The 14043-nt window shown below is 39.1% G+C and overlaps 1 protein-coding gene across 1 annotated transcript in view; it reads left to right on the top strand.

Annotated features, from left to right (window-relative positions):
* The window catches only part of si:ch211-246m6.5 (von Willebrand factor D and EGF domain-containing protein), a 44688-nt gene that overhangs the window by 1447 nt on the left and 29198 nt on the right, over positions 1-14043 (top strand). Inside the window, exons 3-8 of the mRNA XM_037696790.1 lie at positions 9188-9372; positions 9513-9741; positions 9815-9880; positions 10034-10266; positions 12554-12643; positions 12726-12867. Of these exons, the coding sequence (XP_037552718.1) occupies positions 9188-9372; positions 9513-9741; positions 9815-9880; positions 10034-10266; positions 12554-12643; positions 12726-12867 (945 nt within the window). The remainder of the gene's footprint in view (positions 1-9187; positions 9373-9512; positions 9742-9814; positions 9881-10033; positions 10267-12553; positions 12644-12725; positions 12868-14043) is intronic.

Raw genomic sequence — 14043 nt, 5'->3', positions numbered from 1 at the left:
GAGTTACAAACCGTCATTTCCGACGTAACGTTACCCGAGTTACAAACTGTCATTTCCGATGTAACGTTACCAGTTACAAACCGTCATTTCCGACGTAACATTACCAGAGTTACAAACCGTCGTTTCTGACGTAACGTTACCCGATTAACAAGCAGTCATTTCCGACGTCATTGAGAGGCTAATAGCAGATAGCACTTGGGTGAGTTTTACCACAGACATTTGGACGTCGTGTTAGCCCCGTTAGCATGATTGGTCTTATGGCACAATGTATCGCCAAAAACTTTGAACTTAAAACGTCTGTCCTTCATGCACAAGAGTGCAGAGGATCCCACACTGCAGCTAGGAACCAAGAACAAGCCTCCACAAGTGAGACAGCATCGCAGGTGACTAATGCTAATAAATAATATTTAACACTTCATTTAATAGAAGTTAAGTGCTATGCATATCATATGGCTGTTACTGAATATATGTCACCAGCTTTTACACAATTTTTGTAGCAAATAAGCCTAAATAAGAGGAATATGTTCTGACAAAGGAAAATATATTAAAAATATCAGTATCAGTTATCGGCCAAATACATTTTAACATATCGGCCAAAAATCCAATATCATGCATTCCTAAAAATATCAATAAATGTTAAAAATCATTGGATGTTTTTAGCTTTATAATGTGACCACAAAAGCCCCCTCCAACAAACCTAAAGTGGCCCATGGGCCACCAGTTGATAATCACAGCTGTAGCAGGTTGTTGCGGCTATGGACACTTAATTTAGAGAACGAAGGCATAAAAATGGCTCTTTTGATCGTAAAGGTCGCAGACCCCCTGCAACAGAACTAATCAGAATCAGAACCTTAGAAACACGACACACTTCAGATAACCAGATCAGGATTTGACTGCCGGGCTGTATCACCATCTTGGATGGAGCTCTAAAAATGGAAAAACCACTTGCAAGCATGCACAGACATAACTCTGATGGGATTCAAATATAACAAACAGTGTTGTGGTTGGATCAATCGGCTAACTTCCCAGTTCATTTAAAAGAAATTGCATCTTCCACATGGACGGTTTTATTCATCACTTAAAGTTAAAACAAGAGTTTTGACAGTCTCATATACTGTAATCCCATTTGCTGCATCATGCTTAAATTTATTGTGTGAATGTTTACGAAGCATTCACACTATTGTGATCCATTTTTCTTCCGTACATTTTTCAGCATCTTTCTTGTTACACAATTTTTGCGCTGGTTCAACAAATCCTATATTAAAACAATCAGCTCTTTCAGTGCAATCCTGCTACGACTTTTGGTATTGGTAAAACTTTAGCTTTTTGAAATATTTAGCCTTTTCTGCCATTTTTTTCTCTCATAGAAAATGAATTGAGCTCAGTTTACATTGTTCAAATCTTTAGATGTGTTCACAACCTTTTATTGCTTCTTTCACATTTTGTGCTGGTTCAGCTTCTTTCAGCTTCCTTGTGAATAAACTTTTTTCAGCTACTTTCAGCTAATTTCAGCTGTTTTATTTAATCTGTTTTGTGCTACTTTCAGTTTCTTTCTGCTAACTACAACATTTTTGTGCTTCTTCTAATTTCTTTCTGCTAATTTCAGCTTATTATGCTTCTTTGAGCTTATTTCTGTGTTTCAGCTTTTTCTGATATTTCAGCTACTATTTAGCTGATTTTATGCTAAATTTAGCTTTTTCAGCTAATTCTACTTTTTTTGCACTAATTAAAACTTTTTTCAGCCTAATTCAATAAAAATGTGCTCTCTCCACTTCCTTCTAGTAATTTCAGCTTCTTTCTGCAATTTTTAGCTATTTTTCAGCAGTTTTATGCTAATTTCTGCTTTTTTCAGGTAATTTCCACTATTTTGTGGTCATTTCTGCTTCTTTCAGCCTAATTGAGGAAACATGTTGTTTCTGCTTCTTTCTGCTAATTTAAGCTTGTTCTGTCTTTCCAGCTACATTTTTAGCATATTTTAGCTAATTTCAGCGGTTTTCGGATGAATTCAAGTTTTTCATGATAATTTCTGCTACTTTCAGCCTAACCAAATTGTTTCTGCTAATTTCAACTTGTTATGCTCCTTTCAGCTTATGTCTGCTAGTTTCAGTTATTTCAGCTACTATTTATAGTAGCTATATACAAATAAATATTTATTTATACATATCTGTTTGAATGCTAGTTTTAGCTTTTTCAGCTAATTCCACGTTTTGCACTCATTTCAACTTTTGTGTTCTTTCTTCTTTCTCCTGCTGATTTAGTTCTACATTTTCAGCTACGTTTCAGTATGTTTTTTTTGTTGTTGCAAGTTCTTAGCTTTCACACTGAATTTTCACAGGAAATGCAATATCTCTAGAATTGTTTTTCATTAAGTTCTTGCTTGAAGCCAGAAGATTTTTAACTCTAAATTTAAAACATGTTAAATATTTGGTAGACAGAAGTTAAACTTGCTGGTGAGCAACTTTTCTCCCCAACTGTGTTGTTTGGGTTTATTTTGGTCATAAAGACATTGTTTAGGTCAGCTCGTCTACTTTTCAGCTTAAATCTTTGTCTGCAGCGTGTCCAACAATACATCACATCAAACAACTGTAAGCTTTATGGGGGGGCACATTGTAAAATGCAATGCTTTAGAAACCTAACAAAGCTCTGTAGCTGTAAACACCAGATATGTCTGAATTTACCACAACTTGGCTTAACTGCCGATTTAACAATCTTACTGCGATAGTTAAATCATTTTTGGGAACAACGTTGTAGTCAAAAGTTCACATACAATCACTGAATGTCACTAATGGGGGACTGGACGCCAGTGTCCTTGTCCAAAGTGACGTCAGTTCTTTTAAAACACTGACTTAGACCGGACCAAGAAAGACGCTGAGAAACCTCCAAGCTGGACTGCAGCTCTCCACATGGACAAGATCAATGTCTTCAGGAGAAAAGTGTGATGGTCAGACGAGTAAAAGACTGAGCTGTTTGGACACAGTGACAAGTTTGGAGGAGTCACGGTGTGGCTTTCAGTTCTAAGAACTTAATTATCAGGCACGGTCATAGCTGCAAACTCACAGGGGATGGAAAAGGTGACAAACCTATAGCGTCTAGGTCACTAATAGGCGGACCTGAGTCCGGCTCCGGACCTAGTGATGGTTCTGTCCGGCCCCTGATAAATTCACGAAAATAGATACATTTTCATGGAGCATTTTTCCAGCGATAGACAGCTTCGATGCAGAGACGAGCAGAGAAGCAGGAGGTGCGTTTTGGAGGTTCACCCTACTTCAGGTGTTACAGTAATAGCGTCACTCACTTAGGTCGTTTTCACACCAGATAGTCTGGTAGACTCAGTTCGATTGGGGACAAATATTCATGACCTTTTGTTTACATTTGAGCTGGTGAGTTTGCATTCACACTGCACTGTGCAGTCGAGTCAACCTGTTGAACCAACCTATTCCCCCGCTCGCCTGTGGGGGCGCTGCACCAAGAACTACTGAAAGAAACGACACAAAAACCTCTGAAGGCACGTCTTCTTCTTCTTCTGTAAATAAAAATAAAAACGAAGTGGCATCAAGTTTTAGCAGTTTTAGGAGTTAAATTTTGTTATTTTTTCAAAAATGGACTTAGCATGAGCAGAAGATGAGACAGAAGACCATGGAGAATATTGTTTTCCACACAAGGCAGCTGACGGCTCCATATAAGGTCAGAGAAATGCGTGTTTGTTTACCCTGCGGAGCGGGGCTCGGTCTGTTTACATTCACACTGTACTCGAACCGCGCTGGAGTTCTCTTCTCCGAGACCTCGGTTATAGCCCGGGCCAGAGTTCGCCTTTTTGTTCCGTGACAGAGTTCGATGGTGCGTTCACACCTTCCTAAACGAGCCGGACTTTCTAGGAAAACGAGCTAGAGTTCGATTAAAGCGGACTAAACAGGGCTGGTGTGAATGCACCCTTAATGAGCCAATCAAATCTTTTGTTTTCCGTGCACGGCCGGTGCAGCGAGACGAGTTGAGAAGGAGGAACGAGGAAGAGACGGCATGTCGTGCTCCAAAACAGGAAAAGTTGATGCTGAAAACTGCTGTTTTAAAGATGAATGGACAGAGAAATGAATGTTAATTCTTCTGACAGGCAGTTCAAAACCTGTTTGCCTCATATGCTCCGAAACGTTTGCATTAATTAAAAGTGGCAACGTGAAGCGCTCTTCACTACATCTCTTTTGAGCAACGTTACCTGCTCAAGTCGAGCATGGAGCAGTAAACTAACTGAACTGCAAGCCCAGTATGACAGAACCTACTCATCACAAATACTTTTACAGGCCAGCAGCGTGCTGAATGTTCACTCAAGGTATCGTGGATTTTGGGGCAACATTTAAAAAAAAAAAAAACATTTAGTGACGGGACAATTCTGAGGGAGTGCTTAAATGCTGAGACATTTGATGGAAAACAAGAAGACGAGACGTGTGAAAAAAATCAAACCATTCCCGATGTCAGCCTCAACAGCATGCAGAAAATCAGAAATATTAGCCGATGATGTCATGGCACAGCTGGATGCAGCTGTTCAGAGTGCACCATGCATCTATTTGGCAATAGATGAGTCTACAGATGTTACTGATGATGCTCAGCTTCCTACATGAGAATGGCTCTGACTCCATTCCAACCAAGATTTAATTTACTGGCAGGACAATCCCAATGCCCGTTTCTCTCATAAAATAAAGAATAATCAAAAGAGAAAAGGTGTTAAAAGCTCTGTTTTCAGTTTTTTTTTTTTTTTTTTTTTCAAAAAGAAACATTTTTATTTATCGTTTTCCGAAGATGCCGAAACAATTTTATAATGTATTTTAATTTATATAAGGTTGAGCCCTAATAAAAAAAAAAAAAAAAAACTGATTTTTTTTTTTTTACTTTGCTTTGTTTACACTTTTTATACTAAAAGACACTTTTTAAAATGTTTTACTTCATGTGTAAACCTTCAATTCTTGGACCTCTTCAGTTTAAGAGAAAAAGACTTTTTGTGCTCTGTTTGCACATTTAAGATGTTTTTTTGATTCTGAGCTTTCGGTTTTAATCTGAAATAAAGGCCTTAAATTTATTTGCCTGGGACTACTTTTAATTATGGAGATAGTTGTTTACCAAAGTGCAGTTTATTAACTGTGAAAATGTGAATACGGGTAGGCATGACCATGAGACAAACGTTGGACTTTCGTCTGGACCTTTTACTAGGAGGAAATTTTAGTAACTGGACCTCTGTAAATTTTAATTGAATACCCCTAATACAGTACCTGTAGTGTGTGTGTGTGTGTGTGGGGGGGGGGGGGGGGGGGGGGTACTGTGCCCCCCTTGTGATTTTTAACATGTAAATTAAGCATTCTGGTAAACTCCAAGAAGAAAAGTAGGGGAAAAGAAAACATGCTTCAGGTAAAAAATACATTTATGCAAGTCCTAATTTAATTAGGACTTGCATAGGAAAGATGGCTAGTCGACCGACAACAGCAGCAAGTCAACCGGAAAAACCATATATGGCAAAAATATTTGGTTTGCTAATAGCAAAAAAATTATTTCTTAAATACGTAGCGCTAAGCTAGCGACAGACAACACAGATGTGTTAGCTAAGATGCTACAGACGTAGCGCTACACCTCTCTAACCCATCCTACCCCCATCGAGAAATGCTGGCATTTATGTAGTGCTAAGCTAGCTAGCACTACGCTCATAAGCTTAGCACTTAGTGCGAGCTTTATTGCAAGCTAGCTAGCATAACTTACGTAGTGCTACTGCTTATCGTTATGTACGTCCAGTCAATGGGAAATTATGCCATCTATCGCGCCTCTGACCCCCCACAAAAAAAAAAAAGTCTTCGGATCTAGATGATTCACGTAAATTACATTTTGATTGAAATCGGCAAATTTTGCGGAAAAGAGACAACTTTGAAGGTATGCATGGTGGTGGTAGCATCATGTGTGCACTGCAAGAGGAAACAGAATGCTTAAGGAGGTGGTCTACCTTCAAATTCTCCAACTTCACATCAAATTAACAGCTTGATGTTTGACACATGGACCCAGTAGGATCCAACAGGACAATGATCCCAGACACACACCGGTTTCTGACTGGATAAATCAGGCTCACATTAAGCTTCTGGAATAGTCTTCCCAAAACCCTAATCTCAATTTCTAAAGTCCAAAATAATCTGATATACATGCCCGTGATGACAGACTTCTCAACTCGTCAAGATGTATTGTGGTGTTGACATTCAAACAAAGTAATAAAGCCTTTTGAACTCCTATCCTTTTGGTCATTATCTGACCAAAAATCAACCCCAAAAAGCATTTTTTGCCATTTTCAGATCTCAGACTTGGGACTTGTTAGATTAGCTGGACTGAGATTAACAAACCCTCTGAGAAAGAAAACCATAACTTCAATTGTTTTAACACCACAATATCCCTTTTTTTCCCCTGTGAAACTATTGAATTCCCTATACATCTGAGCTCCCTCTTTAGTTCTATTCCCCCTCAGGGGAGCCAGTTCATTAGCTCCCTGCCCCCTCCCAGCTCTGTAAACTCATTAAGCCTGCAGGCCGGGTTTAGTCGACACTCATCCTCCCCAAAGATCTGGCTGTTTTGATGACCTGTGACCCCGAGTCCGTTCCGCGGAGCTTCCAGACAAGTTGCACACTCCAACAGGCGACAATGTAAACAGAAGCATTTGCTTTTAAGAAGTCGCCACCAAGAAGACCAGCCGTGTTTAGGCTTAAGGAGCACCGGTTGTCACATTGTTCTGTCTATTAACAACTTTGAGTGTCTTAAAACATCCCAAATGTATCTTGCCTTCTGGAAGTGAAGCCTGTTCATTCTAACAAAGATCTACTGTATGTGGACAACTTTTTCACTGTAGAATATTTAAGTTGCCTGACCATTTGAGCCTTCAGCTGCATGAAGTGCAATCCAACTAGCATCCTTTCCTGGGGCGTTTCAAGAGAAAGAAGTTCAAAGGAATGTTTGTTACTCTTGGCAGTTGTTTGGGTGAATTGAGCCCTCTTGAACACAACATATATTTTGTCAAATTTTACACAATAAAATGTATTTTATTTGAGTTAATAAAGATGTGTAGACTTTTGTTTTAAGACAGCCCTCAAAGTGTTTCCTTTTGTAATTAAATCAAGTTTTCACTGTGCTTGGAGATTTGAGTGAAACTAAAAAGTCGAGTGAACTTAACACTCTAAATTTGAGCAATCTCTTGAAATCTTTATGGTTAAAAACATTGAAACAGTGGGAAAAAAAAATCAGGATTATTTCCTGTCTTTCAAACTACCGTGTTTTCCGCCGTATACGTCGCACCGTCCTATAAGTCGCATCAGTCCATATTTGTCTAATAAAGTGGAAAAATCCATAAATATGTCGCTTCGCCGTGTACGTCGCATCTATTATGCATCACCGCTGACGCATGGCATTTGTTATGCGTCACCGCCGACAACCCAGAAATGTGGACTGGTGTGCCAAAAACCGATGGGCTGCCAAACGGTGGCCGCGGGAGCATGCACGGGAGGACTTTAATAAGAATTTAACAAGATTAACACTTAAAAACAATTATTTGTTTGCTCAACATTATTATTACATGTGTGTCTCAATTTAACGTTTGCTTAATAAATGCACTTTGATGGTCAAATCAGCTGTATTTCTAAACCCAAATCACATTTCTAAACCCGAATCACGGAAGTTAACGCGTGAATGTGACGAGTCGCTGTGCAAATTTAACAAGATAAACACCTAAACAATTATTTGTTTGCTCAACATTATAGCAAAAGTGTGTCTCAGTTTAAGATTTGCTTAAAAAATTCACTTTAATGGTCAAATCAGCTGCATTTAAAAATGGTGCTCCGTGAACGCGCAGAGGGAGAAAAAAATGAGGAGGAATGCGGCTCGTTTCTCCGAAATTTAACAAGAAAAGTGCCTAAACAATTATTTGTTTGCTCGAAGTTATAGTAAAGGTGTGTCTTAGTGCAACGTTTGCTTAATAAATGCGCTTTAATGGTCAAATTAGCTGCATTTCGCCAGAGTTGTGCAGCTGTTTTGACGGTTCCAAGCAACGAGCAGAATGAAGGTGGGGAGATTATGGCAAGCCGATTGAGTCATTAATGGCTGGTGAAGATTCTCAGTCATACAAGACATGGTAAATTCAAAAAAAGTTCAAGAAAAAAACGGTAAAGTATAATATATATATATATTATATATATATATATATATATATATATATATATATATATATAAAGTCTAGTTGTTTTTGTCTTGAACTTTTTTGAATTTGTCATTATAGCCATGTTTACACTTCCATACTACTATTACTATTCTGCTGCCATCAAGTGGCTGAAAGTCGTACTGCACTTTTTTCCCCAGTCAGAATGAATGGAAATGGTCATATCTCAGCCAAAAAATGGTTTATAAATATGGGAAAAAATCCATAAATATGTCGCTTCGGCTTATAAGTTGCAGGGCATGTAAATTATGCAAAAAACTGCAACTTATACAGTGAAAAATACAGTACCTAAAACCAAAGCCTCAACTCATATGTATTTCAAATCTAATTTTAAGCTCCAGATCTATAAAAACATTTGTTATACTTCATAATTTTTTGGTTTACTTTATCACAAATTTCAGTAAATGACGGTTTAAGTAATAACTGCTGATAATACAGTCCCCTAGGATTGAGTTCATTGGATCTTGGAGGTCCAGAACTTCAAACTTCTAAATAACCCTTAAGACATGTATCATAGTTCTGAAAAAAATGGTATTTAAAGTATTTAAATCTACAGTGTGCTTGGACTTCAGCCAAAGAGAAACTGAAGTCCAAGTGGTGATTCCCATAACATCATGAGGTGTGTTTGTTTTGTCTACCTCTTTAAGTTCTGACTGGAGCCAAACAGCTGGGGTTTGTCAAAGATAAAAACCTCATTTAGTTCTGGCTCAAGATTTTTCCATTTCCAGGGAGAGAGTTCAGGGTGGAATGACACCGTTTCAGTCAAAGTAAATCCAAACAAATTTAACTATGTTAGGATTTTCAGAACAACAAACAGTTGCTGGTTCCAACTCCTGAGGTGTTTGTTTCAGGCATAAAAATGAATACATAAAGCTCAACTCAAGTATTATTTTCCCACTTCCCTTAAATATTTTATCCCCATTTCATCAGCATTCCTGTTAAGTTTATTATTTTTCTTCCCAGCTCCAGAGTGCTACCCAGGAGGCCATCGAATTTTACGCAATCCATACCGCAGTATTGACTTCGACTCTACAGAGATCCAGAACACAGCCATCCAGGACCTGATCTGTGACCACTCCCTAATGCCCGGCTGGTACAGATTCAGGATCAACAACAAGCCGGCGGAGATGCCGACCACCTGCATTGAGGTAGAACAGTCAGTTGTTTGTTCCGTTTAAAAATTGTTTGACCTCGAGCAGACTGGTGTAATCAGTACTTTCAGTCTACATGCAGGGTTTAAAGACTCCCTTTCTTAGAGAAAATGACTTTTTTCAATGCCCCTTTGCAGATGAATCACTGTGGTACTCAGGCTCCGGTGTGGCTGTCACTGAGAGACACCTCTCTGCCACGGCCCGGTCAGGTCCGACAGCTTTCTGCCTGTGCCACCTGGCAATTTTTCCAAGGCAGCACCAAAGATTGCTGCCTTTTCCGCATCACTGTCACGGTGAGGAACTGTGGCGAATTCCTGGTGTACTATCTGCAGCCAACGCAGGGCTGCATGGGATACTGCGCTAAAGGTGAACATTCTGCGGTCTTAAACTGTTTTTAAACCTGTTAATAAGAAGGATTCCACCTAAATTCATGTCTCAGTTGCTCCAGAATTGGGATCCAAACTCTGTTCACCAGGAGAAGTGCAAGTTAATGGTCGGTGCAAAGGTATGAAAACAGGAAAACAAAGTGACTAGTTTCAATTTCTTGTTTTGAAACATTGTTGTCCTTTTGAGGAAAGCATTCATGCTGCTTCCAAACAACTAATTTATTTTTTGGATATCAAAAATCCTAACATTTATCTGACTTCCTTGTTTCCAGCTGTTACTCCGTCTCTACCGTCCCGGCCTGTAATCACCCCGGAGCTAATCGGACACAGCGTACACCTCAGGTGTTCCTTCATTCCGCTGCCATGGAGCCAAGCTTTGGGCTTCCAGGTGGTTTGGGCCAGACACATCGGCCACAACATGAAGGTTGAAATCAGGCAGGAGTCTGCATTGAAGCCCTTCTCTCTGGTGGAAATGGATGGCGTTCACTTCAGGCTCGGAGAAACGGTAATTTCCACCAGACTGAGCTGAAGTTATGATGAGGGAAGCACATGTGGAAAGCTTTACCATTCCAGCAGGAAGCGTGAGCCTCGGATCGTGCTGAACTCTTTTTGTTCTTCTGCTTCAAAAAGTAAAAGCAGAGAGGCAATGTGTGTCATATTCAGTTAAGACAGAGCAACTGTAAGGTGGAGATGTTAAATCAACTGCAGGTTGGACAAGGCTTCCCCCACATGGGTCCCATCTCAATCGATCTTCACAGTGAATTCCAGGGAAGTTCTTTTAAATAAGAGTGCATAAAGCAGTGTGTTGATTTTATGGTAGCTCTTTAAACTGACAAAAAGATAAAAAGTGGATGACATTTAGAAAAAGATTTGTAATGGGTAAACCAAGTTCCAAAGGATTAGAAGCAATGGCAGTACATCCAGATGATAACACTAGATTGTAACGCCTAACATTTGATACAATTATTTTACATCCTTTTTTCACATTTACCTTTTATTTATACTTTATGGAGGAAAAAAATACACACACAACCATGTCTGACCCATTTTAATAGTGGGGAGAGTACCATCAAGATTGTGAAAATAAAGTGGTCTTCAATTTTCTACACTTAATGTAGAAACAACATATATTTTGAAGCTTGTTAATTATATTTAAAAAAGATCTCTGTTGACAACATTTTCACTGTAGAACATCACTGCAAACTTTACAATATGACAGCTTGGTCATATGTGAGCAGAGTGAACAGGAGGGGGCTCAACACACAGCCCTGAGGAGAGCCAGTGCTGAGGTTTATGGTGGAGGAGGAGAAGTTGTGGATCCTCACAGACTGTGGTCTGCTGGTTAAGAAGTCCAGGACCCAGTTGCATAGGCTCAATTATCAAGATCTTGGGAAACATGGTGTTGAAAGCAGATGTGAAGTCCAAAAAGAGCATACGGACGTAGGAGTCCTTCTGCTTGAGGTGGGTGAGTGGAGTGGAGTGGAGTGGAGTGGAGCTATCGATCCACTTTTTCCATTTCCGATACGATGCCGAGAATCCAATACCAATATCTGTTTTAGCATCGGCCAATACCAATCCGATGCAATCTGAAAAAAACAGTGCTGAATTAACAAAAATGGCTAAATCATGTCATCTGGACCAGTTTCTGAAACAGGTCCAGATGACATGCTTTAGCCATTTTTGTTGTCTACCTAGATGATTGAGCTTACAAACCCCGTGCTGAATTAACTTAAAACATTTGTTTTGGTAAACGCAGAAATGAATGTACTGAATTACAAATTTATTGAAAACTTTGCACCATAATAGCACACTTAAACACACCAAGAGCTTCACAAGCTTGGTCAAACATGTAAAAACAACACAACTTTAATTTGTTCAGTCAGTTCGCCAGCGCGTAACGTCACTCAGAGCACAAAGCATAGAATTAGAGTGAATAGATCTGCCCAGTCATGGATCGCTTACATTGTCACCGATACCTGATCCAGAAGTTTTTTTTTATTTTTTATAACGGTACAGATACCAATATTGGTATCGGATCGGTGCATCTCTAGTGAGAGCAGTTTGGACCATACAGGAGATGGCGTCCTCCGTTGATCGAACTTGAACTTGATGTTTTCACATCACAAGTCAAAAACAAAATCCGAATTCCTCTACAAAAACTTAAACCTGTATTGTTCAAAATAAAATAAAAAAAACTTAAGTATGGGTAGTCCGACTATAATTTCTTATTCCTGAAATTGACTTAGTCTCAACTCGTAAACTATTTTGGTTTTTGTGACTCGAGGTGTTTTACTTTCCTTGCACAATCTTAAACTTTCTCTTTGAAAATCATCAATTTCACAGTTTAAAAAAAGTAGAAAAAGAAATAAAACTCAGGCTTTAACGTTCCAACCAGGGTTTGCTCTCCCCAGGACTCCCCAGCACCCGTTTGGTCAGTTATACTACTTTATAAGAAGCATTTGACCAATCTGTTTGTAAATTTTACTTGTTTAAAAATCTGCCTTGTGCTGTGTGTCACTTTCCTAACTCTAGATTAAATAGATGAAGATTTTAAACTTGCAGGGCTAAGTTGTTGCTCATAATGTCATGTCTGAGCAGTAGGAGGGAAAACAGATGGAAATCCAACACCGTTAGGATTACGTCTTCCAGCTGGAGTTGAGTGGTAGCCCGTCTTCCTCAGCTGGGAATAATTTTTATTTTCCAGCACACAGTGGTTGTTTTCCAGTAGAAATTATTGGGAAACAACACATAAACTTATTAGATTATCAACATTTTGTGATATTTCTTTGCAGTTCTCCTGCAGTGTCTCAACTTTCAGAGTCAACTCCAACGACTCCAGATCTTCACCAAAAGAAAGTGAAAGTTTCTACGCTGGAATAAAGGTAAATTGTTCTACATGATGGCCGGGATGTTTCAAATAAAACCTGTCAAGCTAAAATAAAATAACTTTTGTTCTTACCTTAGTTTTCTCCAGATTCGCTTCACATAGCAGAGAACAGCAAAGAGCATGAGGTGACCGTCCACAGCACAGTGCCCATCCCCTGCTTCAGGTCCGACCTCGGCCACCAGTGTGGAGTCCCTCTGACTCTGAGTGTCCATGATCCAGGTCAGACCTGCTGGAAAACGTGTCTGTGTCATCGTTTTTATTGATTTTTTTTTTTTTTTTTTTACAAACAAAGTATAAAGTCACTAAATCCCAACTCTGAACTGATATAAAAGTCCCTGCAGCACATAGCTGAGCAGACACTGATTTGACCTCAGTATACTTTTATTGGACTTTTTTTGTTGTCGTTTCAAGTTACCATTAACACAGAGCTAACGAACTGAAATTAGACGAATCTTTTTTTTTGTCACTGAAAACTTCTGCATCTGTGGTGGTGGTTTCCTTTTTTTTTTTTTTACTTACTTTCAGCTCTTCTATTCTAAGAAGCTAAATTCAGCCTGTTGGATATGGATAACAAGCGTCACAAAATGTGCATAATGCAAAATGACCTCTGAATGACATAAAAGAATTTGAACCATAATACACAAATTTCGGAGTTTAGCCACATTCAATACTTTTAGCTACAAGCTTTAAACTAGGGGTGCATTGATTGCAGTTTTTTTGGCTGATCACCGATTTCTAAAATAGTCATACCTGCCGATTCCGATTTTGTTTTATAAGCGACACTGTCAAGTGTCACAATGCACCTTCAATTTTCCAATCTTATTTTATTGAAAAACATACCCTTGAACAATATCCTAGAAACTTGTTTTAAATGGCCATGAGGTAGTGCTCTGAAATATAAATGAAGTTCAGACAATTGTTGTTAAAACGAAAAAAATATCTGTAAAATCGTTTTCTCGTGCATCGGCCGATTTCCAATTTCCCAAAATTAAGGAAATCGGGACCGATTTATCAGTGCACCCCTACTTTAAACGTTTATCAGCGGTTGTGTATTTCTTCTAAATATGTTCAGTTCAATTCAGCTTATTTCTATAGCGCCAAGTCACAACAGAAGTCCTCTCGGAGCACTGAACAGAAACATTCACACACATAAAAAGCCAACTCGTAACACAGTAGTTATATGTGAAAACTTTTGGCTATAATTTTGGGTAGTCAAACCTTAGATGAAAATCAGTGTTAAATGTGCTAAATTGGCTACTCCATCCATCCATCCATCATCTTCCACTTGTTCCGATGTCGGGTTGCAGGGGGCAGCAGTTTGAGCAAGGAGGTCCAAACATCTCTTTCCACAGCCACCTCGTCCAGCTCATCAAGGAGGATTCCAAGGCATTCCCA

This window comes from Nematolebias whitei, chromosome 23, assembly GCF_014905685.2.
Source record: "Nematolebias whitei isolate Nwh7 chromosome 23, NemWhi1, whole genome shotgun sequence".
NCBI classification, from domain to species: Eukaryota; Metazoa; Chordata; class Actinopteri; order Cyprinodontiformes; family Rivulidae; genus Nematolebias; species Nematolebias whitei.
Note: the sequence above shows the minus strand (reverse complement) of the source record. Positions and strands in the feature narration are given on the sequence as shown.